Source organism: Malania oleifera, chromosome 8 (assembly GCF_029873635.1).
Source record: "Malania oleifera isolate guangnan ecotype guangnan chromosome 8, ASM2987363v1, whole genome shotgun sequence".
Lineage (NCBI taxonomy): Eukaryota > Viridiplantae > Streptophyta > Magnoliopsida > Santalales > Ximeniaceae > Malania > Malania oleifera.
The window spans coordinates 4,805,596-4,831,645 of record NC_080424.1 but is presented as its reverse complement, the minus strand read 5'-3'; the positions used below and the strand labels follow the sequence as shown (position 1 = coordinate 4,831,645).

The 26,050-nt window shown below is 39.1% G+C and overlaps 1 protein-coding gene across 2 annotated transcripts in view; it reads right to left on the bottom strand.

The window, feature by feature from the left end:
* Positions 1–332: 332 nt before the first annotated feature.
* LOC131163074 (probable protein phosphatase 2C 11) overlaps positions 333–26,050 on the bottom strand; it is a 62,566-nt gene continuing 36,848 nt past the window's right edge. Inside the window, exons 8-9 of one of the 2 annotated variants that reach the window (XM_058119778.1) lie at positions 812–949; positions 333–734 (exon numbers count right to left, since the gene is read on the bottom strand). In XM_058119778.1, coding sequence (XP_057975761.1) covers positions 821–949 — 129 coding nt within the window. In that variant the 3' untranslated portion in view covers positions 333–734; positions 812–820. Of the gene's footprint in view, positions 950–26,050 lie in introns of both variants that reach the window. The other variant, XM_058119779.1, reaches the window with a different exon arrangement.

Genomic DNA, 26,050 nt, shown 5'->3' with positions numbered 1-26,050 from the left:
TAAAACTTAAGTTTTCAGATGTTCTAAAAGTAAAAAGTATAAATTTCAAAACTTAAATTTTAGATAGCATTTGAGAGCATGAATTTCAAAACTTCAATAGAATTTTTAGAGATTTGAAACATCCTCAACACAATTTCATATTACTCAAAATCCATGCTGAGGTAAATAGTACTGTGTTGGTACTTGCGATTTGTCTGTCAAGAAGGCCAATCTTCAAGCACCAACTTGAACAAAAACAAAACCAAAAAGGAAAAGAAAGAAGAAAATATAAAAACAAAGGAAAATATATTTTAGCTTTGATTTAATCGAATTAGTCCAATGTACAATGATCATATATGAAGTCAATATATTAAACAGGTTGAATAAATATTCCAATGCTTCTGAGACAGTCTAACCATTGGGGAACCCATAAAATAGGACAAGACTACAATTTATCATTAACCCAACCTGTGCTTGCAGACCAATTGGGAAGGTAGAACACATGAATGCCCGAGATACAGTTATATGGGCATGTAGATATTAACTAAGAAGAAAACTTTAAAAAATAGAATAAAATAAAATAAAATTACAAATTGATGCACAGATCAACAGCTGAATCAGAACAAGGCTCTGGCCATGACCATGTCAAATACTGCCTGACAGAACGACTACCTGTATTGAGTGGGAATGAGCGAAGGGGTGAAAGCTTTTCCCCATTGCGGTGCGAATTTTCAGACTACTTTTAGCACCTACAACTGCAATCCAAGTATAAAAGCATTACATTAGATATTTGATTTTCAAAGAGCAAATCAAAGATGGAGAGAAACAAAACCTTAAATGCTCAAGAATTCTCAAACCGAACAACGACACAAGTAATGTTGTCGGAGCTCCCTCGTGCATAGGCTTCTGATATAAGTTTTCTTGATGCAGCTTCTGCATCTGATACGTTCTGCACTAAAGCCACAGCATCCTGAATGCAGAGGATGGCACTTTTGAGTGTGTGAAAATCGATTATCTATAGAGAAATCTAGTTTAGCAAAAGCAGTTAGAAGTAATTGATGATTTTAACCCTTTCCCTGCACTGATGACTTCAGAAGTACTAATTGAATCACCAAAAAAAATGATAAGAAAAAAATAATTATAAGCGGATATAAATTTAAGAAAAGGGAATTCTCTTTCAACTACAAATGTGAGGCCTTGTCATTAATAATATGGCCCACTTAAATGAACTTGGAATATAAAATGAAAGATCTACCATACTAGTGTGGACTAGTTATGTACATATGAATTTGTTGACATATCTATTCACATGCTAACAAAAATTTCAACAAACTTCCGTTAAGACTGTAGGACAGAGAGCATGCCACTATGCAGAAAGCCACAGTTGACGATGAGAGTGCTACTCAAAATCTTTATACTAGTATATACTATAATAGCCAAGCTCTTCCCACTCCCTCAATTCCTTTTGGGTAAAAGAAATGAGTTTATTAACGACTAACTAGACCAAGAAAATGAGTCCTTATAAGATACAAGAAACACACACACATACACACACACACACACACACACACACACACACACACAAATATATATATATATATATATATACAAATACAACAAAACAGCACAACCGCCATTCTGCTGTAATTCAGAAAAAGAAACCCCATTGAAACATTCTGCTGCAGAAGGCCACAAACAGAATCCTATTCCACAGCATAATCGAAGACATCCTCTTTCCCATTAAAATTCAAGCATTCTTCTCCCAACCAAATCCCCCACAAAACTGCAAAAATCGTACATCTCCACAATGCCACCATCTTGACCCCTCCCAAAACCTAAAAATGGTATAGCTAAAAAATCTTCCACCAACTCCAGACACAATTCTCTCCAAATAAGCCAAAAAGATTATTTCACACCCTCCATGAAAAGGAGCAATGAAGGAACATTTGAGAAACATATTCTGAACTTTCAAACAAAGAGAACAAACATCCAGGGACAAAGCCTCAAAAGGTTTCCTTCTCTGCAACATTGTTAGTGTTAGCTCTTTTAAGAACAACCAGCCAAATGAAGCCTTAATATTTGAGGGAACTTTAGCCTTCTGGATAGAACTATGAAGTGGAAAAGACAAAATTAGTTAAATGTTAAAAAACAACTTACAAGAGTATTCCCAGAAAAAAAATTAGAATCCCCCAACGGATGGCTTTAAATAATGATAGCATTCGCAGTGTAACAGTTGTGGCCATTGTGAATCTAATGTAACAGACACCGCGCTTGTGAATTCATTTTTTGCATTAGCAAACTTCTTAAAAACATATAGTTTCACATGTTTTGATCCTATAATCTTATATACTAGTGCTTTAAATGATTTTTAGTAAATTTTAATCACTTTGAATATAACATCTACCGCAAGTATTGGATGTCATCTTGGTTGCTTTAGTTACTATTGGCGAGAAGAAGCATGCATTTTCTAGTGATTCACAACTTCATTGATTATAAATAAAATTCAAACGAAGAAATCATATATGTAAAAAAATATAAATTATAGAATGCCATATTTTGTACCCTTCTGATCTTTAATGGAATTTTTTGCATCCAAAAAATAAACCATGTAATGTTTTTATGCTAGACAAGTGAACGTATTTTATTAGTCTCCAATGAACCTAATTGCTTTGCTGATCTCGTGAACCATGACTGCAAGTGCTCAAACCATATAATTACCCTTCTCTTATGTTCTATAAGCAATCTATTTTAAAGTGATGCGGCTTATCCATAACATTTTCATTTCAGATTGATATAGGGCAAGAAGACCGACCTTGGGAAGATCCTTGCTAGAAAATAATTAAGAGTTGGGTTAAAGAATTGTGGGGTTAAGTTAGTAGTTTATTATGTGTGTTTAGTATTAATTAGTATGGGATTATATGTACTTGGGGGTTTTTTGTAATATTTGTGTAAAGTAAGGGTATATTTGTAAACCTTGATGCTGCCCGTGCATCACAACCCTTTAACACAATTTCCCACAAGCCTTGCTCCCAATTTCTCCAAAAACTTTCTTTAATTCACCTTGATATTGATTGTCCTGCTGACATGAAACAAAGTCACAAAGAAAGCTCACAAATTACAGCAACAAAACATGATTTTTTATGCTGGCAGTGTCAATTTCAAGGTTTTGTGCTACAATTATCATGCTCGCTGGCAATATGCTGTGTTCACAACAAAACATCTCCTTGCAGCTCAAAATATTGTGGAGAAAATCCAAAATCTCGTGGCTGAAGCAATTTTTTCGCAAGACTGAAAATTGCAGAAAACTGTGGATGTTTCCCAGTTGCAGGTCGCCAGCGTGTGGGGCGCATGTGCCACTGGTGAGGCACCTCCAGCGATGAAACTTGGGTCAAGGGGAGATCAGGGGATGAGGAGTTTATTGGTGGTGGCAGTGTGATGAGAAAAGCACAGGAGATTAGAGTTTTCAAAGTGCCAACGGCTGTAGAAATTTTGGTCAGTGCATGGGGTTCCTCTGGTATCAAGACAATGAAATTTTGAGGGAACAGGTTTCGGGGAGTTCTGTTTTTGGTGGTGTTGCGGGACAGTTGCTGGAAAGTGGTGTTTGAGATTTGTGGAAATTACTAGAATTTCTGAAAAGTTCAGAAATTGCAAAACTGCTTTTCATTTTTTTTTAAAATTGAAATTCGCAGAGAAAGAGAGAGAGAGTTAAGAAACTGAAGGAGAAAAAAGAAGAAGATGAGATGTTGGAGGAGTTACTGGACAGAAACTTCCAAGAGACAGCCACAGAATTCAGAAATGAGAGAGTTGAGAGAGTGATGGAAGAGAATAAAGGAGAAGGGAACAGAGAAGAAGAAAGAGGGCAGAAAGCTGCTGAGCAGCAAAGGATTAGGGACAGAACATGATATCAGAACATAGAAGAGAGGTGAAGGAGAGAAGAAATCAGAAATAGAGAGAATTAGGAGAGGGGGGAGAAGAACAGGGCAGAAAAGAAGAGACAAGGGGATGATTTGGGGGGGGGGGGGGGGGGGGGGGTGAAATGGAAGAATGGAGATTGAAGTTGGGCTCTGATACCAAATGACGCAGGGGCAGCATCAAGGTTCTGCAGCCATGGAGAAATTAGAAGAGAAGAAGGAAGGGGAAGGGAGGATAGAGGAGATACCAGGGGGAAAACTCATGCTCACTTCTAATTCATCAATAACTGCCTACAACATGACTTTCACACACTATTTATAAGAAAGCCTCTTTACATGAAATTACACATAAACCCCTAAAACTACATTACGTTACAAATATAACCCTACTTTACACAAATATTACAAACCCCAAATACACATAATCTCATACTAATTAATACTAAACACACATAATAAACTACTAACTTAACCCAACACAATTCTTTAACTCTTAATTATTTTCCAGCAAGGATCTTCCCAAGGTCGGTCTTGTTGTCCTACATCAGGTTGTGATATATAGCTGCAGCATGTATAGGCATAAATTGAGCAACAAGGTGACAAAATATAGGAAAATGGAATGCCATTTGCCAAACTTTGGGCACAATTGTAAACTTTTCAACACCTTTCTCAAAAGTGGAGAAAAGGTTTGCAAAATCATCATTAATGGAAGACGTCCAATGAATGTGGTTTCCACAAAATGTAGTCATTCATATGCAACTTTATCCGGAACCCCATCCAAAGCCTTATGACATATCTTGGATTGAAAACACTATCTTACATGTTTATGAAAGATGTTTGGTTCCTATCCAAATGAGTGACTATTTTGATAATGTTTGGTGTGATATCAAACCTATGAGAATTGGCCATGTACTCCTTGGTTCTCTTTGGTTGGATGATTTGGGTGTGACTCAAGGCTTGAGAACACGTCTTCCATTATAATGGAAGAAAATCGTTTTGAAGTCTGCACTACCAATTAACCAAGACAAAGAATCTGAGATTATCGATCATGTAAAAAACACTCAACTTAAAGACACTACAACTAAGGCAATGAATGTGTTTGAAGACATCCAAAGACTTTCAAACATTTTCATTGTAGAGTTTGTCATCCTTGATGAGTTCATTGATGCCAATTCTCAAGTCAAGTCTATGGTGTTGCCAATGGAGCATGGTTTCTAGTCTTATTCAAGCACTAGCTTTCAAACAATCCAAGTTTGCTTCTCCCCTTGAATCTCCAACATTTCAAAATTCGAGGCTGAATTTTTTCTAACTGGGGGAGAGTTGATGTAGGACAAGAAGTAAGACCTTGGGAAGATACTTGCTGGAAAACAATTAAGAAGAGTAGGGTTAAGGAATTGTGGGATTAAGTTACTAGTTTATTGTGTGGGTTTAGTATTAATTAATTAGTATGGGATTATGTGTTTTTGGGGGTTGTTTGTAATATTTGTGTAAAGTAGGGGCATATTTGTAATGTAATGTAGTTTTACAAGTTTATGCGTGTAAATAGTGTGTGAAAGCCATAGTGTAGGCAGTTACTGATGAGTTTGAATTGAAGTGAACGTGAGTTTTCCCCCTGGTATCCCCTCCCTTCCCCTTCTCTCCCCTCTTCTAATTTCTCCATGGCTGCAAAATCTTGATGCTGCCCCTGCATCACAGATACATTTGTTTTTTTGGATATTTTACCTCCTAGTTACCCAACATGGTTGGTCCACGTAGCATAGCTTGTCTTATACTCATTTTATAAAATTTTTCTTTTACTTTTAAGGGCAGTCTACCATTTTATCTAGCCTGCTTTATTCCATGTATTGCATCTTCTTTAATTATTTTTTGCTTGCATAATAAACCCAAGGTGGCAAAATCTACAATGCTGAGTAATTTCTTGATCAGGTTCAACATTTTCTCCATTGTCTGGAGTCACTGGAGGATTTATTCTCTCTCTGCTTTATAAGTTTCGGGATGAGTAGAGATGGTTCATCCTTGTGAAGGTGCAGGATGGTTGCTGTCTTGTAGTGTATTTAGTTGGAGAGAAATGCTTGAATTTTCACAGGGAAGAAGATGTCTAGTTCTATGCTCTGTGATAGGATATCAGTGTATGGCCTCTTGTGGGCTTCTGCAGCCAGTTGTTTTAGAGGGCTGCCATTTTCAGATTTTGAGCACGATTGGATGGGGGTTTTGTTTCGATATTTTTTCTCTTTTTTTAAGGTGTATGGTGGAGAGATCATTTGGTTAGGTGGGAGGTGGTATGTAGGTAAAAAAAAAAGGTGGTGGGTCTTGGTAATTTGGTGTTCAAAAAGTACTTCCCTGTTGGCTAAATGGCTGTGGAGGTTTTCCCTTGGAGGTGAATTCTATTTTGGCAGATGTTTGGAAGGTGGGGTTGTGGGGGGCCAGCATTATCTTCTTAGCTCACTTTGTATTGTCTTTCTTCCTATCATAGCAAATGTGATTTCCTCTTTTCTTATTCTTGAGACTTTCATTTGGAAGGGATTTGAATGATAGAGAAGTGAGCGGTTGCCTTCTTGTTAGGATTCCCAAATCACTGGGATTTCTAATTAATATGTTAGGATTCCCAAATTAGTTGGGATTTCTAATTAAGGCGTTATGATTCCCAAATCAATTGGGATTCTATTTAATGTTGGGATTTTTATTTAACGTGTTAGGATTCCCAAATCAATTAGGATTGAGTCCATTAAAGGCTTGAATTGGAATATTATACATTCCTAATAGGAATAGGATTCCCTATCCTATATATAATCCTATGGGGCTTTTTCATTCAAGCAATAACATAATTCATAGCCTTTGGCTGATTTGGAGATAGATCCCCTCGAAGTGATCGACCCTATTTTATCTTTCTATTTTCTATCCTTTCAATTTTCCCAATTTCTATACAATAAAACCCTAGAAGTCTTATAATTGGCATCTGAATCGGCGTTCTTGTGGATGTTAACCCACTAACAAAACCTAGATCTTGGAATTCTCGATCTTCACTCATACGCAATGGCCTTAGAAAATTCAATGAAGTCTGAGATGGAAGTTAGGCTAAAGGTTGAACTTAGCAATATGTTTAAGCCTCAAAAGAGATCTAGGCATCGCTCTCTACCAGTAAAGAGAAAGAAAATGATGACTCTACGTCAACCAATCATAGGGAGTAGCCATACATGCCCAAAAAAAGTCACTAAGGTGAGCGTGATCATGGTCCTCCTCATATGAAGGTGGAATTTCCTTGATAGGACAATGATCACCCTACTGTCTGGGTTTCTAGAGCTGAAAAATATTTTTGCTTTCATTGTACTTCAGAAACATCTATTGTTGAGATTGCTACTATTAGTTTGGATGGCGATGTAATTCAATGCTATAACTAATATGAAGCATGTCATGTAATGCCTTCATTGGCAGAATTTGTTTTCGGAGTACTTGTCTGATTTGGGCTCATTGGACATTAGAATATTGATGGAGAGCCTGCCAAAATATGCCAAACTAGCATTGTCTTGGAGTATCAAACATGCTTTGAGCGACTATCAAACAAGACTAAAGATTGAATTGAATAGGTATTTTTATTGAAAGTCTCCTACCTAACATTGGACGTAAGGTCAAAATGCGTGGACACGTCACGAGCCTAGCTTGTTTAGGGCATTATGCTTGCATGTGACAGCTTGTCTCGTGCGTTTGGGATGGGTTTCCATCATGTAAATGCCAGTGTAGGTTTATTTTCTACTAGTTGTTTCTCTGTTTGCCAAATAAGGCAATATGACTCCTCAGTCACTTTGATGTTTCCTAGCGCCAAGATGAGAATTGCATGTAAAAATCTTTAGGGGAGGGTGAGTGTTCATCAATCTTGTAAAACTCACTAGCTATTGTCAACGTGTTTAGCCTACTTGCCTCCCTTGCTAAACACACAATGTTAACAGAAGTGTTGTTAATGAATTGTGTTGCTTCAATGTTTACTGCTTGCTCACCATTACTTTCATAATTGCTTACTGCTTCCACTAATATCTGATTGAATGTTAATGAAAGTGTTTCGTGGATGAATTTTAGTAAAAGATGGGTTGGTTAGTTAAGCAATAAAACTTTAGCTAGCGCCGCACGGTCCTTTCACAAAGGTGTGAAAATAGTCAGCCCGTGACACCTAGTATTAGAGCTCGGTGAATTGCTACGTGAATTTAGTTACCTTCGTTGTGGGATTGGGAAAGCTTTGGTAAGTGACCATGGCACCAACCAATGCTGAGAGAATCAGCGTATTGGAAGCATAGGTTGAGACAACATCCAAAAATGTGGCCGCAGAGGTGGCCAAACTGAGGGAACTTTTTGATGAAGTGATGGGATCACGAAAGCATCAGGCAACTTTGATAGGTGAAATGTTAGAGGACTTTCACCATACAGTGGAAACTTTGCAATCGCCAATAGCTGATCTGGATGCAAAGATGAATATGATGGTTCTTGCTATGGGGAACTCCCAACGCTCTGGGAGTTAGCAAAACCAAGGTACCAGAACCTAGGACATATGCTGCCTGTGATTCCAAGGATTTAAAGAACTTCTTGTTTGATATGAAGCAGTACTTTCAAGTTGTGAGGATGGCCTCAAAACAGGTGAAGCTGGATATTGCGACCATGTACTTGGTTGGCGATGCCAAACTATGGTGGCGTACCAAGTACATTGAAATTGAAAATGGACGCTGTGTAGTGGATAGTTGGGCAGACTTAAAGAGAGAGCTCAAGACCCAATTCTTTCCTAGAACATTGAGTACAATGCTAGGAAAAAATTAAGAGACCTCAAGCATATTGGGTCAATCAAGGAATACATGAAACAATTTTTTGCTTGATGTTGGATATCTGGGACATGTCGGAAAAGGATAAGCTATTCTATTTTCTTGAGGGGTTGAAGTCGTGGGCAAGAACAGAACTTTATAGGCAAAGAGTTCAAGACTTGTCCACCGCACAAGCTGCTGCAGAATGCTTGACTGACTACGCTAGTGATAATACCGTTTCGTCCAAAGGGTTTAGTAGAGAGGGAAACAATGGAAAGTCTTTCAAGAAGGGCAAACCCAAGAGTGGGGGGGCCAACTATAAGGCCTAAACTTCAAAGGAAGCTTCATCATCTCGAGGATCCAACACACCCAATGGAAAGGGTAAAATTTCATGCTACTTGTGTGGAGGCCCTTATAGAGTTATAGAGTGCCCACACAAGGGATCCTTCGATGCCTTCCAAGCTTCCACTTTGGGACAAGTGGTGGAAAGTGATGCAGAGGAGGAGGACACCCCGAGGGTGGGTGCAATGCATCCATGGTTTTAAATCACGATAGCAGGTAGCGTAACATAACGGTAACGGGTGTAATGGGAAGCAGGAGTAGCGGATGTTACATAACGGGAAGCGGGTGTAATGGCCGTGAATTTTTTTGAAGCACACACAACCTTGTGCATATTAGCATACTAGCATGTTTTAAACTTTTAGCCCTTCTTAGAAAGAGTTTTAGTGTATTTTGGATCCTTTAGTCCGAGTAACTAAGTTATTTGGTAAGGGCAACAAGTTTAGATTTGTTTTAAACCACCACTGATAGAAAAATTACGTGTGTGTGTGTGTGTGTGTATTTATACTTCTCATTGTTCTTATTTGTGATAAATTTTTATGTGCGCTAAATTAATTAATATAATAAAATACATTATACACTCCATTAATCTATTAGACACATAAGACATAAGAATAATACAAATATAAAATAGCTAGAAAAGAAAGAAGGTTGAAGTTGAAAAATATAGAACATAAATATCACATTGCTAATATTATCAAAATAAAATATTTTCCTAACAAGTTAGTATTTTCAAATTGTTAATTAATGCATCTATTATGAGTATTTAAAAAAATAGTAAATTTTGTATCATTGTCATCCTCTTTATAATCTTTTCCCCCTCTTGCACTTGGTATATTGAGAATGATATATGAAAGAGAGGGAAAAAGTGAGAAGAAAAAGTAAAAAATAAAATATTTTTTGGTGTAACAATCCTGTAGCAGTTATGTAATGGCCGTAGTGGCCTTTACGTAATGGTTGCGGTCCGTAACGGCTACTACGGCTGTGATTTTGCTTCCTACCAATTTCGCGGTGTGTAACGGTATCGGTAATCCAAAAAACCGTTACGTAACGGTCGCGGCCTTTATTTAAAACCATGAATGCATCAGGTGAGCACATTGGAAAAGCAGGCGAAAGCTCCAAAAGTTACACGGGCAAACAAACTGCTGTTTGTGAACTTGAGGATCAAAGGGAAGAGTACCCGCACTATGGTGGATACTGTGGCTACTCATAATTTTGTTTCACAACCGAAAGCATGGAGACTTAACTTATCCTTGGAGAAGGATATAGGACGCATGAAAGCAGTGAATTCTGTAGCCTAGCCTACTCTGGGAGTAGTGAAGCAAGAAACTGTGAAGCAACATTTTTGAAAATCAAATGCAATGAAATATGCTTGTTGAGTTTAGGAACACAAGAAACAGATTAATCCAAGTTAAGTATCAACTAAGAGGTTTATACACCATTTAGTAAATCTGGCATGATACCCTTGTTGCCACATTTTCATGGGATGGAATCTAAAAATCCTTATTTGCATCTTAAAGAATTTGAGGAAGTATGTTCTATATTTTTAGGTCAAAATTGCACCAAGGAGATTATTAGATTGAAACTGTTTCCTTTTTCTCTCAAGGATAAAGCAAAAAGATGGTTAAATACACTGAGACCAAGGTCTGTTGGAACAAGGCAAGAAATGCAAACTGAATTTTTGAAAAAGTTTTTTCTAATGCAACGAACCAATGCTTTAAAAAAACAAGTCATGAATTTTGCTCAAAAGGAAACTGAAACTTTTTATCAATATTGGGATAGGTTCAAAGATCTTTTAAATGCGTGTCCACACCATGGTTACGAGGATTGGCGTATTATTAGTTTCTTCTATGAAGTTTTGACACCTAAGATGCTCCAATTTGTCGAAACAATGTCCAATGGAGAATTTTTCAATAAAGAACCTAAAGAAGCATTTGTTTATTTTGATTATTTGGCTGAAAATGCTCAATCATGACACACCTCTTGTGTTTATGATCAAACTGAACCATTAAGGACCATGAGTGGGAGAGGTAAGTATACGTTGAATGAGGAAGATGTTTTGCATGCTAAATTTGCTTTACTGTCTAAGAAATTATAAGCTATTGAGTTAAAGAAAGTGCATGCAATTCAGGGCATTTCAAAGCAAGAAAAATGTAATATTTGTGAAGATGATAATCATATGACATCCGAGTGCCCCACTATTCCAGCTTTTAAAGAAATTTTGCTTGAATCATCTCACCTCGTTAATATGATTCCTCAACCTTCTTCTACACAATATTCTGACACTTATAATGCAGGTTGGAGAAATCATCCCAATTGCAGCTGGAGAAATGATCATCTCATGAATTCATCACATCCCGGAGCTGGTGCACCTCAATATTCAGTTCCTACTCAACAAAATGCACCACCTCCAGCTCGTAGGAAACCCATGGATGATCCACTTCAACAAATAAACACTACTCTTCGACAGTTCATGCATAGTCAAACCACCATCAACAACCAAACCTCTCAAGCCATCAATGACATGAGGAGCAATTTGACTAGGCTGAATACAACCTTGAGTGCAATAGAGAAAGTTAAATTCTCATCTCAAGCCCAACCAAACCCTCAAGTGCAGGTTGCAGCCATGGAGCCTTCATCCTCTACAGGAGTAAAAGTCAAGAATTGCAATGTTGTAACAACTAACCGCAGTGGTTAGGTGATTGGTACACCAGATAGAGAAGCTGATCAAAATGGTGAAAGTTACACTTCTAAAGAACAAGGTAAAAATTCTGATGTTGATGTTTCTGAATAATTGAAGGTAACTGTTCCAGCACCTTTTCCTCAAAGATTGGTTCTTCAAGAAATGAATTTTTTGGAATCCATACTTGATAAAAATCCTTTCTTGTTGTTGAACATGTTTTGTCGGATACTTTGGAGAGCATTGATTTATTTAAGGCTAATTTTTGTGCAGGTAACAAAACAGACTCGTGCCGAATCAATTTTCGAGACCCACCATTTCAATCTATAAACTTGCACCCATCAGATGAAATTCTTCCCAAGCCTCCAGACATCCTGTGATGCTTTACTTTGTTTTATTTTTAGTTTATTTGCACGTACATATTCTTTTAGTTTTAGTTTTTCTTTGTCCCTTACTTCTCTACCCAGGTACTCTTCTACTTCTCTTAGTATCATTCTTTTGCTTTTCTTTTCAATCATTGAGGACAATGCTTCATTTTAGTTGGGGGGAAAGCATTTGTATGTGCAATTGTGTGCTGCCATGTGATAGAGCTTTAATGTGATGTTTGCATGCATTAGACAGTTTGGTCCACTTTAGTAAAGTGCTGATATTGAGCTCAAAGCATACTAAATTCCTTATTAGTGTACTTTACATGTTGAATTTTTTAAATTTTTAAATTTTATTTTTATTTTATTTTATTTTATTTTTTTAGGACATGGAGCATGTAGAATGTAGTGCAAATCAAAGTTTAGATCAAAAAAGGAACTTATCCATTTCACTTAGTTTCAACCAAGGGAAAGATGTTAAAAGATTTTGCTAAAACACACACAACACGGGTAAGAATACTTAGATAGACTACCTTGAGTCATTATTAGTTGATTTACACTTTAGTTATTTGAGACTCTAATGAACCATATCCTAATGGCTTAGAAAAAGAAAAAAAAAAAAACAGGGAAAAAGTCTTAAGTGAATGAAAATGAGAAACAAGTCAGGGATCAATTGCAAAAAAGAAAGAAAAAAAGAGAAAAGAAGAAAAAAATAAATAAATAAAAAGAGAGGGAAACAATTGTGTATTGGAAAGGGCTACCTATTACCGGGGTCATAATAAAATAAGAAAGTAGGTGCCTTCTAAAGTGTAGTAGCGTGAAAGCCACCATTGTACATTTGTGTATTGGAAATGACTACCTATTACCGGGGTCCTTGCTAAATAAGAAAATAGGTATCTTTTAAAGTGCAATAGCGTGAAAGCCACCACTACAATGGTTTTGAATTAGAGTAATACCATGCAGTTGTCTCAAATTAACTATTATAATTGAAACTGTTAATGCCTCCTAGTAGTCAATCTTGGAATTCTAGCCTTATTCCCTTGCACGCAAGCTTTGTTACATTCCATTACCTTGGTTGATTTACTAAATGATGTATAAACCTCTCAGTTGATACTTAACTTGAATTAATCTGTTTTCTGTGGTCCTAAACTCAACAAGCATATTTCATGGCATGTGATTTTCAAAAATGCTGGAATTATGGTTGCTACTCCCTTGGTATGAGAGCATTCACGTTATTTGCTAGAAACTAGCAAAACGTTAGTTCTGGGGTGTGATTACGCGTCAAAGTTGCATAATTAGGTGTTTAAATGCGTTAATTAGTTATTGCAATTTTAATTAAATGCCTATTTATGTGCAATATTTTAACATTGAGTTCAATTGAAATTATTAAGATAATTATGGTCTCTTTGCCGTAAATTTACAAACATTCGTGTTTAATTATTGCAATGTATTATCGGAAATTAAAGGAGAAATTTAAAAAAAAAGAAGCTAAAAGCAAAAGAAACCATGCAATTGGAAAATAATTATATGTGTGACCCATGCAAGAAATTTAGTTCACGTGGGCCATGCACTTTTATTTTTGGGACGAATTTAAGCTTTTAAATTGGAGGCTAGGGGCAATATATTGCATGGACCATGAAATTAAAATTCAAAAGGAGTGGGTTAGCATGGAAGACTTTAAAATGCATGGCTTGAAAATGAAATTGGATAGGGCAGCAGCAAATTAATAAAGGAGGGCCCAATATAATAAACACATGCCAAGTGGGCCGTGGACACATGCAGCCAAAAGAAGAAGTGGAGTAGCATGCGGCCATGCAAGCTGGGAGTCCATGCGCAAAAGGGTTTTATATTTTAAAAGAGAGGGGCATCATGGGTCTCAGCCAATCACTACTGGGACGCACATGCACATGCACATGCAGAGGAGCATGGGTCTCTACCAGACACAGCATGGGATGCAGAGGGTGATGGCAGTGCAGTGTGTATGGTGAGTGCTGGAAAAAGGGCACACACAGCCGGGAAACAAATAAAATAAAGCATAGGGCAGTGGGTGTATGGGCTGTGTGTGGAGCAGCACATGCAGGTCATTCGACAGGTTTTTAGAACACCAGGGGAGGTCCAAAAAAGAAAGCCGTGAAGGAGAGGAGAGGCCGTGCGCCTAGGAGAAGCACAAAATGGCCATGAGATATAGAGGATGCATTTGGCCAAGCTTGGAATTTTTCCCATTCTTCTTCTCCTTTCTCTCCTCTCTCCTCTTGTTTCTTTATTTTTATTGTTTGCAATGATTTGTTCTTGCTTTAGGTTCTTCCAAAAATTTCAGATTACAACCATGTTAGGCCAGAATTTATCTTGAAGTTCAAGGAGTAACCCGTGGATGTTTTGGGTTGGATTTTCTCGTTTTCCCTAGAACTTTAATGTTTAATTTAATGGATTGTATTTCGTTTTATATTTAGAAAATATTAAAATGCTCTGTTCTGGGTTTTGATCAGTTGTAGACGTGAATACACAATTGATCCTCGAACTGGTGACAAGATTTTAATATTTCCTTACAAATTCTCTATTCTAGGTTTTGATCAGTTGTAGACGTGAAGGCACAACTGATGCTTGAACTAGTATTGTTGAATATACAATCTGTTAAGTAATTTGGATTATACTGAAATTGTGGGCTTGGAGCTAATTTTATTGCATTGACTTCCAAGCGCAGAAGCTGTCAAAGTAATATACAAGGGTGATTCCCAAGATCGAATTCACGGGGACAATGGGAAATATGTAAACATTAACGTTTCAATTATAACCCAAGAAATCAATTTATTATTTATGGTGACACGGATTCCTAAAACAAATAATTAACTAACGGATTGAAACAAAAATCAGGAAAACGAATGATAAAATAATGAGGTTCACGCACAAATATGATTTGACAATGATAATGAATCTAAGGATCTAAAATTACCAAAAACTAAATAACTAAAAGGGAACGCGCAAAAATTAAATTGCAATTAAAAGAAACAATTAATTAAGCACTTGAGGTGCAAGTTTTGCCCATTTCCGATCTGGTATTGAATATTCCCCTAATTTCCTTTTCTCTCAATCACTTGCCCATTCCTAGAGACCATGACTGGATAATATAACATTCAAGCTCGTAATTTCAATATAATCCAAATTATTTAACACATTGTATAATAAATTCAACAATACTAGTTCAAGCATCAGTTGTGCCTTCACGTCTTCAACTGATCAAAACCCAAAACAGAGAATTTGTAAGGAAATACTAAAATCCTATTACCAGTTCAAGGATCAATTGTGCCTTCACGTCTACAACTGATCAAAACCCAGAACAGAGCATTTTAAATAATTTCCAAATAAAAAAAGAAATACAATCCATTAAATTAAACATTAAAGTTCCAAGGAAAAGGTGAAAATCCAACCTAAAACATCCACAGGTTACTCCTTGAACCTCAAGATAAATTCTAGCCTAACATGGTTGTAATTCGAAATTTTCGGAACAACCTAAAACAAGAATAAATCATTCCAAACAACAAAAATAAATAACAATAAAAATAAAGAAACAAAAGGAGAGAGGAAGAAAGGAGGAGAGAAAGGAGAAGAAGAATGGGAAAAATCCCAAGCTTGGCCAAATGCATCTTCTGTATCTCATGGACGAATGGCCATCTTGTGCTGCTCCTAGGCACATGACTTCTCCTCTTCTTTGCAACTTTCCTTTTTGGACCTCCCCCGATGTTCTAAAAACCCTCAGGTCGAATGACCTGCATGTGCTGCTCTACACACAGCCCACACACCCACTGCCCTATGCTTTATTTTATTTGTTTCCTGGCTGTGTGTGCCCTTTTTCCAGCACTCTCACGCAGCACTCACCACACACAGCACTGCCATCACCCTCTGCATCTCATGCTGCGTCTGGCAGAGACCCATGCTCCTCTGCATGTGCATGTGCTTCCTAGTAGTGATTGGCCGAGACCCATGCTGCCCCTCTCTTTTAAAATATAAAACCCTTTTGCGCATGGACTCCCAACTTGCATGGCCGCATGCTACTCCACTTCTTCTTTTGGCTGCATGTGTCCACGGCCCACTTTGCATGTCCCATGCAACTTGCAATTGAAAATATAATTTAATCATTCAAAAGCCCACTTCTTCTTTTGGCAGCATGTGTCCACGGCCCACTTTGCATGTGTTTATTATATTGGGCCCTTCCTCATTAATTTTCTGCTGCCCTATCCAATTTCATTTTCAAGCCATGCATTTTAAAGTCTTCCATGCCAACCCACTCTTTTTGTATTCTAATTTCATGGACCATGCAATATACAGCCTCAAGCCTAAAATTTAAAAGCTTAAATTCCTCCCAAAAGTAAAAGTGCATGGCCCACATGAATTAAAGTTCCACTGCCACACCAATTTGCATGGGTCATGCATATAATTATATTCCAATTGCATGGTTTCTTTTGCTTTTAGCCTTCTTTTTATTTCTCCTTTAATTTCTGATAATACCCTGCAATAATTAAGCACGAATGTTCGTAAATTTACAGCAAAGAGAGCATAATTATCTTAATATTATCAATTGAACTCGATGTTAAAATATTGCACGTAAATAGGCATTTAATTAAAATTGCAATAACTAATTAACACATTTAAACACCTAATTATGCAACTTTGACGCGTAATCACTTGGACAGTGGGAAGGTCATACGAATTTCACAGCGGTGCCATTGGATGACTTTCCAATCATTTTGGGAATGGAGTTCCTGAGGGGGATGAAGGCAGTGCCGATGCCTTCTACTGGTTCCCTATGTTTGATGAGAAATCACCCATGCATGGTGCAAGTCATTGCAACGAAAGGAGACGATGGGAGGTTCCTTTCAACCATGCAACTCAAGAAGGGATTGAGAAAGGGTGAGCAAACATATCTAGCCACAGTGGTGGTAGATGAAGAAGTAGGCCAAGAATTGATGCCTACGACCATCCAAGCGGTGTTGGATGAGTACAAGGAGGTGATGTCGGATAAGCTGCCTCACAACTTGCATCCACAACGGATTGTGGAGCATGAGTTCAAATTGTAGCTAGGATTGAAACCACCTGCTAAAGGACCATATCGGATGGCGCCTCCAGGGCTAGCAGCATTGGGGAAAAACCTTGATGAGTTGTTGGAAGCGGGATATGTTTGCCCTTCCAAAGCACCGTTGGGAGCATCGGTGTTGTTTCAAAGGAAACATAAAGAGTATCTACGGAAGGTGTTCGACAGGCTAAGGGGAAACAATCTACATGTGAAGAAAGAGAAGTGCTCTTTCGCTCAACGAAATAACAAATTCCTTGGTCATGTGATAAAGCAAGGTCATATCCGGAGGGATATGGAGAAGGTAAAGGGAATGGAACATCCCCACGACAGTGAAGGATTTGCGTTCCTTTCTTGACCTTGCCAACTATTACAGGAAGTTCGTAAAGGGGTATTCGCGGAGAATGACTCCAAAGACAAAATTGGTGAAACAGAGGTATTATTGGCCGCACATGTATGATGATGTGGTTGACCATACCCGAACTTGTCTCACTTGCCAACAAGACAAGGTGGAGCGGAAGAAGATGGCAAGGCTGCGGGAGCCCCTACCACTACCATCCAAACTGTGGGAAAGTGTCTCACTAAACTTCATCACCAACCTGCCCAGAGTAGGATATGCAGGGTCTATACTTGTGGTTATAGACAGGTTATCAAAGTATGGTAAGTTCATAGCCGTACCAAAGTACTGTTCAGCAGAGGAGACGACACAATTGTTCTTTATGAAGGTTGTGAAATATTGGGGTGTTCCCCAAGAGATTGTTAGTGATTGAGACTCAAGATTCACTAGCAGTTTTTGGACAGAACATTTCAGAATCCTTGATTCACATGTTGACATCTCTTCGAGTTACCATCCAGAGTCAGAAGGACAAACAGAAAGATTTAGTGAGCTACTGGAAGAGTACATACGCTATTTCGTCAACGACAACCAGAAGAATTTGGTGCAACTACTTGATGTCGCTCTATTCTGTTTCAATGCCCAAAGGAGCTCAACAACCAACAAAAGCCCTTTTAAACTTGTTACAAGCCAGCAGCCACTATTACCTCACCTAGTGGGTGAGTCGTACCGAGGAAAGAGTCCCAGGGCGTACATCTTCACCAGAGAATGGAGATAGAATGCAGAAACTGCCCAAGCCTATCTGGAGAAACCTTCTAAGAAGATGATGAAGTGGGCAGATCAAGGGGAGAAGACCGCAACACTTTAACTGGATGAAAGTTCATCATGTGTTTCACGTCAGCCGCCTCAAGCCATTCAATGCCGACACTGACGATCTGAGTAAAAGTTAGTCAAATAGAGTAAAGTTGAAGACAGTGCAACCTGATAGACTTGAAGAGATCCTTGTAGACAAAGAGTTCATATCCTTAAGGAAGAAGCGGCAGAAGTTCTTAGTGAAGGGAAAAGGCCTTGGTGATGAAGAAATTAGCTGGATTTTTGCGGAAGATATGCAACCATTCATGGGCAAAGTTGAAGTGTACCTAGCGTCAAAATCTATGAGGACGTCAACCGCATAAGGGCGAAGCGTCATGAGCCTAGCTTGTTCAAGGCATTGCGCTTGCCTGTGACAGCTTGTCTCATGCATATGAGATGGGTTTCCATCATGTAAATGCTAGTGTAGGTTTATTTTCTACTAGTTGTTTCTAGTATGCCAAATAAAGCAGCATGACTCCTCGTTCACTTTGATGTTTCCTAGTGCCAGGATGAGAATTGCATGCAAAGCTCTTTAGGGGAGGGCGAGTGTTCATCAATCTTATAAAACTCACTAGCTATTTTCAACGTGTTTAGCCTACTTGCCTCCCTTGCTAAACACACAATGTTAAAAAAGGTGTTGCTAATGAATTGCGTTGCTTCAATGTTTACTGCTTGCTTGTCACTGCTTTCATAATTGCTTACTGCTTCTGCTGATATCTGATTGAATGTAAATAAAAGTGTTTCGTGGAAGAATTGTGGTAAATGACAGGCTAACTAGTTAAGCAAGAGTGTTTTAGCTAGCGCCGCATGGTCCTTTCACAAAGGTGTGAAAATAGTCGGCCCGTGACACCTAGTATTAGAGCTCGGTGAATTGCTACGTGAATTTAGTTACCTTCGTTGTGGGATCGGGAAAGCTTTGGTAAGTGACCATAGCACCAACCAATGCTGAGAGAATCAACATGTTGGAAGCACAGGCTGAGACAACAGCAAAAAATGTGGCCGCAGAGGTGGCCCAACAAAGGGAACTTGTTGATGAAGTGATGGGATCACAAAAGCATCAGGCAACTTTGATAGGTGAAATGTTAGAGGACTTTCACTATACAGTGGAAACTTTGCAATCACGGATAACTGATTTGGATGCAAAGATGAATATGATGGTTCTTGCTATGGGAAACTCCAACACTCTGGGAGATAGCAAGACCAAGGTACCAAAACCAAGGACGTATAGGGGTGCTCATGATTCCAAGGATTTGGATAACTTCTTGTTTGATATGGAGTAGTACTTTCACATTGTGAGGATGGCCTCAAAATGGGTGAAGGTGGATACCGCGATCATATACTTGGTTGATGACGCCAAACTATGGTAGCGTACCAAGTACATTGAAATTGAAAATGGACGCCCTGTAGTGGATAGTTAGGCAGACTTTAAGAGAGAGCTCAATGCCCAATTCTTTCTTGAGAACATTGAGTACAATGCTAGGAAAAATTTGAGAAACCTCAAACATATTGGGTCAATCAAGGAATACGTGAAACAAACTTCTTCTTTGATGTTGGATATCCAGGACATGTCGGAAAAGGATAAGCTATTCTATTTTCTTGAGGGGTTGAAGTCGTGGGCAAGAACAAAATTTCATAGGCAAAGACTTCAAAACTAGTCCACCGCACAAGCTGCCACCAAATGCTTGATTGACTACGGTGGTGATAATACTGCTTCGTCCAAAGGGGTTGGCGGAGAGGGAAATAGTGGAAAATCTTTCAAGAAAGGCAAACCCAAGAGTGGGAGAGCCGACTATAAGGGCTTCAACTTCAAAGGAAGCTTCATCATCTCAAGGATTCAACACACCCAATGGAAAGGGTAAAATTTCATGCTACTTGTGTGGAGGCCCTTGTAGAGTTATGGAGTGCCCACACAAGGGATCCCTTAATGCCTTACAAGCTTCCACTTCGGGACAAGTGGTGGAAAGCAATACGAAAGAGGAGGATACCCCGAGGGTGGGTGCAATGCGTTAGGTGAGCACATTGGGAAAGAAAGCGAAAGCTCTAAAGTTACACGGACAAAAGGACTGATGTTTGTGGACTTGAGGATCAATGGGAAGAGTACTCAGGCTATGGTGGATACCACGGCTACTCATAATTTTGTTTCGCAACCACAAGCATGGAGACTCAATTTAACCTTGGAGAAGGATATAGGACACATGAAAGTAGTGAATTATGTTGCCCAGCCTACTCTAGGAGTAGCCAAGCAAGTGACTGTGAAGCTTGGAGAGTGGGAAGGTCATGCAAATTTCACAGCGGAATCATTTGATGACTTTCCAGTCATTTTAGGAATGGAGTTCCTGAGGGGGATGAAGGCAACACTGATGCCTTCTACTGGTTCCCTATGTCTGATGGGAGATCACCCATGCATGGTGCAAGTCATTGCAACAAAAGGAGACGGTGGGAAGTTCCTTTCATCCATGCAACTCAAGAAGAGATTGAGAAAGGGCGAACATACATATTTGGCCACGGTGGTGGTAGATAAAGAAGTAGGCCAAGAGGTAGTGCCTACGACCATCTAAGCAGTGTTGGATGAGTACAAGGAGGTGATGTCGGATAAGCTGCCTCACAACTTGCATCCATGATAGATTGTGGAGCATGAGTTTGAATTGTTGCTAGGAGTCAAACCACCTGCTAAAGGGCCATATCGGATGGCGCCTCCAAGGCTAGCAACGTTGGGGAAACAACTTGATGAGTTGTTGAAAGTGGGACATGTTCGCCCTTCCAAAGCACCATTGGGAGCATCGGTGTTGTTTCAAAGGAAACATAAATAGCATCGACAGAAGGTCGTCGAACAGCTGAGGGGAAACAGTCTACATGTGAAGAAAGAGAAGTGCTCTTTCACTCAGCAGAGTAACAAATTCCTTGGTCATGTGATGGAGCAAAGTCATATCCAAAGGGATATAGAGAAGGTAAAGGCAATTCAAGAATGGAAGATCCCCACAACAGTGAAGGATTGGCGTTCCTTTCTTGGCCTTGTCAACTATTACAGGAAGTTCGTAGAGGGGTATTGGCAGAGAATGACTCCAAAGACAGAACTACTGAAGCAAAGGTATAATTGGCCGCAGATGTGTGATGATGTGGTTGATTATACCTAGACTTGTCTCACTTGCCAACAAGACAAGGTGGAGCGGAAGAAGATTACAGGGTTGCAGGAGCCCCTACTGCTACCATCCAAACTGTGGGAAAAAGTCTCGCTAGACTTCATCACCAACCTGCCCAGAGTGGGAATGCAAGGTCTATACTTGTGGTTATAAACAGGTTTCTGAAGTATGGTACGTTCATAGCCACACCAAAGTACTGTTGTGAAGAGGAGACGACACAATTGTTCTTTATGAAAATTGTGAAATATTGGGGTGTTCCCTAAGAGATTGTTAGTGACCGAGACAAGATTCACCAGCAACTTCTGGACAGAACTTTTCAGAATCCTCAGTTGTTCAGGGCATTATGCTTGTTTGTTACCGCTTGTCTCGTGTGTTTGGGATGGGTTTCCATCATGTAAATGCTAGTGTAGGTTTATTTTCTACTAGTTGTTTCTCTGTATGCCAAATAAGGCAGCATGACTCCTCGGTCACTTTGATGTTTCCTAGTGCCAGGATGAGAATTGCATGTAAAGCTCTTTAGGGGAGGTTGAGTGTTCATCAATCTTGAAAAACTCACTAGCTATTATCAACGTGTTAAGCCTACTTACCTCACTCGCTAAACGCACAATGTTAACGAAGGTGTTGTTAATGATCTGCGTTGCTTCATTGTTTACTGCTTGTTTGCCATTGCTTTCATAATTGCTTATTGCTTCCACTGATATCTGATTGAATGTTAATGAAAGTGTTTCGTGGATGAATTGTGGTAAACGATAGGCTGGCTAGTTAAGCAAGAGTGTTTTAGCTAGCGCCGCACGCTCCTTTCACAAAGGTGTGAAAATAGTCGACCTGTGACACCACAGACTATGACTGTTGCAATTTCCTTTGCACGGTTAGAAGAAGAGAAGTTAGGAGAAGGAAGACATGACTCCAACAAGACCATTAGCAAGTAAAATGTTGATAGCACTACTACACCATCTGCTCCTTATAATCCTCATCCCAAACAATTAACTCAGGAGGTGCTTAAAGAGCGACCGAAAAAGGGTTTGTGCTGGCATTTTGATGAGAAGTGGAATAGAGGGCACCGTTGCAAAAAGAAAGCACTCTTGATGATTAAACTAGTGGAGGAGCCAAAAGAGGTTGAGGATGATTGTGCTGATTCATATCAAGAAGGTATGGAATCAGATGATAACGACGAATTTATCACTTCTTCAGTTCATGCTTTAGTTAGGTATGTTAATCCTCAAACCATGAAAATTAGTGACTTCCAAAAAAAAACCAGCCTCCCTTAATTGATACGAGTAGCACTATAATTTCATGGACATTAAAATTGCTAACGTCTAGCCTATCTTGTGGAGCAACATGAAAAGTTTGAGGTAAAGGTTGTCGATGGATGGACCTTGACATGTCAAAGAAGGTGTTCGAAGGTTAAACTTACTATGCAGAATCATCGGTTGTATGTTGATTCCTTTTTGCTGCCACTACAAGACTGTCAAGTGGTTTTGGGTATGTTAAGAACTTTAGGTAATATAGCTTATAATTTTTCTAAATTGGTTATAAAGTTTGTCGTGAACAGCCAAAGAGTGACTCTTAAAGGCAAGCATTGCACTAATGTCCCTATAGTTTCAAGACATCATATAGAAAAGCTCCTTAAAAAGGAGCGACATAGCAGCTTGGTACAACTTCGAGCACCAGAGGAGTTATGACATCAATTTGGTCAAGACCAAAGGCTCGAATCTCATATTTCCAAATTTTCTAACTTATTTGTGGAGCCACAAAGATTGCCACCTCAACAAACACATGATTACCCATTCCTCTATTGTCAGGTTAACAACAGCTACTAGTTGGCATAGTGGACTTGTAGCAGATGAGTTTAATGTAATTTTTTATTTTTGTAACATCCTTTAGGGTGGTTGATTTCTTGTACTCTGGATTGGTGACCCCTTGATGCCCTTTTAATACATACTTTCTTTATTGGAAAAAAATTCCTCTATTGCCAAGTAGTGTCCCCACTAACGTTTGTCCTTATCCCTATCCTTATTTTTAGAAAGTATAAATATAAAAATAGTTAAAGAAATGTTAGATGCTAGAATAATTAAACCAAGTGTCCTTCCATATTCTTCTTGTCTTATTGGTGAAGAAGAAGGTTGACACTTGGCGGATGTGTGTTAATAATCAAGCAATGAACAGAACATTGTGAAGGATAAATATCAATCCTCGTTGTGGATGAATTATTAGATAAGTTGGGAGGTGCCTAGTAGTTCACTAAACTCAACTTGTGATCAGGTTATCACCAAATTCAAGTACAAGAGGATGACATTAGAAGACTGCATTCAGAATTCATGACGACCATTACGAGTTCGTTGTTATGCCTTTTGTGTTAATTAATGTGCCTTCTACCTTCCAAAGTCTCATGGATGACATTTTCATGACCTTACCAACATAAATTTGTTCTCATATTTGTTTTATGATATCCTGATATATAGCTCATCTCTTGAAGACCGCTTCTATTATTTGCAAACTGTACTCACCACTCTTCATGCGCATCATTTTTTTGTCAAGAAATCTAAATGAAGCTTTGTGTTAGGGGTTGATAGTGTGACCTCGGTTAAATGGGGAGGAGAGATGTCTTCACTTGCCTTTACCAGGGATTTTTATACTGGATGTTGAATAAATCGGAGGATGGCTTGTGTGGTTGTCTTGGTGATTGAATATAACAACTAGTTCCACATGTCATTGAGTATGAAGGTCGCTTGTCTTCATGAATTCATAATTGTTGGCACTGATATTTCATACCTATGATGGCTTTCAGAAACCTCTTGCATGTTCATGACAGCCAAACTCAATGTGTGTTATTGGCTAACTCTGTCGAGGGTGTGGCTCGATGAGTGCCGCGTGGCCCCTTAATTGGGTTGAAATTGGCGGTCCGTGAAAATTGGTATCAGAGCATGGTTTGCATGAGCCCAGTGGGCGTGAGAACACTGTGAGTTGTAAAATGAGAATTTAAAATTTTGTAAAACAGAACAATGTGGAGGCATGTAAGGCAAGGGACGACTCAAGAGAAAAATGATTTTGAAAATACAATTGGGGAACTGGAATAAGTCACTCAATGTATGAAAATCCCTGGTATGGAGTAGTTGTAAGCCTCGAGAATAGGTTGAAATACATTGAGGGCATGATGCCATCTCCCATCTCGTGAAGGAAAAAGACAAACGGAGCTTGCGGTATTCGAAGGAAGATTGGGCAGTTGGAAACCTAGCAAGGGCGCGATGACATACATAATCCGTGGGGGTCGTGCCAATAGAGCTTGAGGCCTCCCTAAGGGAAGCAGACCAATAGAGCTTGAGGTCTGCCAAAGAATATTGAGTTATTGGAAGCCTTGTATAGGCTGAAACATATCGAGGGCGTGATGCTATTCATTGTCCCAAAGCGGTAGTGCCAATAAAGATTGAGGCCCCCCTACGGGAAGGAGACCAATTGAGCTTGAGGTCTATTTGAGAATATTGAGCTGTCAGAAGCCGTGAATAGGCTGAAAGACATCGAGGTCGAATGCAATCTAGAATCTCATGGGTTTGTACCAATAGAGATTGAGGCCGCCCTACGAAAGTTAATTGAGATCGTTCCTATGTTGCGCGTACAGAGTTTGGGAAGAGAACCCATTACAATTTGATGGGTAAGTGAGCAGAGGACCTCCAGTAAGGCTACAAAGAGAAGGTAATGGTTCACACCAAGCACGCAGAAAAGTAGGCAAGGTGACACCCAAAAGTGCAAAAGGGAAGGCAATGTGAATGCTACACGCTCTGTAAGTCAACATGGAAGAGAAAGGGTAATGGTTCACACCAAGCACTTGAGAAAGTAGGTAGGGCGTCACACCAAGTGCAAAAGGGTTGGCAGGGTAAATGATGCATGTTTCGGTTGGTATGGCAAAGATAGGATAATGGTTCCCGCCAAGTACCTAGGAGAGTAGGCAGGGTGACATGCCATATGTGTGAAAAGGGGTAGGCAGGGTGAACGATGCGCGCTCTGACCAAATTAAGATAGATAATTGCAAGCCTCTGATGACTTGAACGATGATATGATGCGAGATTTGGTAGATTTCAATACCCAAAAGACAACCAACTGGAATGGATGAGTCATATACCCTTTCCATTTCTTTACTAGTCGGTAGTTGTAGATACCTCACATAGTTGATGAGTCGTATCCTTTTTCAGATCCTTAACTGTTTGTTGTCGTAGTTATCTTACACAATCAATGAGTCCTATCCTTTTTCAGTTCTTTACCAGTCAGTTGTAGTAAGTACTTCGCACAGTGGGTTGAGTTATATCCCTTTTCAGTTCTTTACAAGTCGGTGGTTGTATTTCTTTTATACTGTGGATGAGTTGTACAGAGTCAAGATAAAATATGTAGGGTATAACCTGGTAGACATGTAGTCAATGACGAAGGGGGCATCAACAACAAGAGTGGGAAGTCTTACAAATACATCGACGAGGTCATCGATAGAGTGAGTGGGGGAGAATGTTAGGGGTTGATAGTGTGACCTCGGTTAAATGGGGAGGAGAGATGTCTTCACATGCCCTCACCAGGAATTTTCATACTGGATGTTGAATAACTCGAAGGATGGCTTGTGT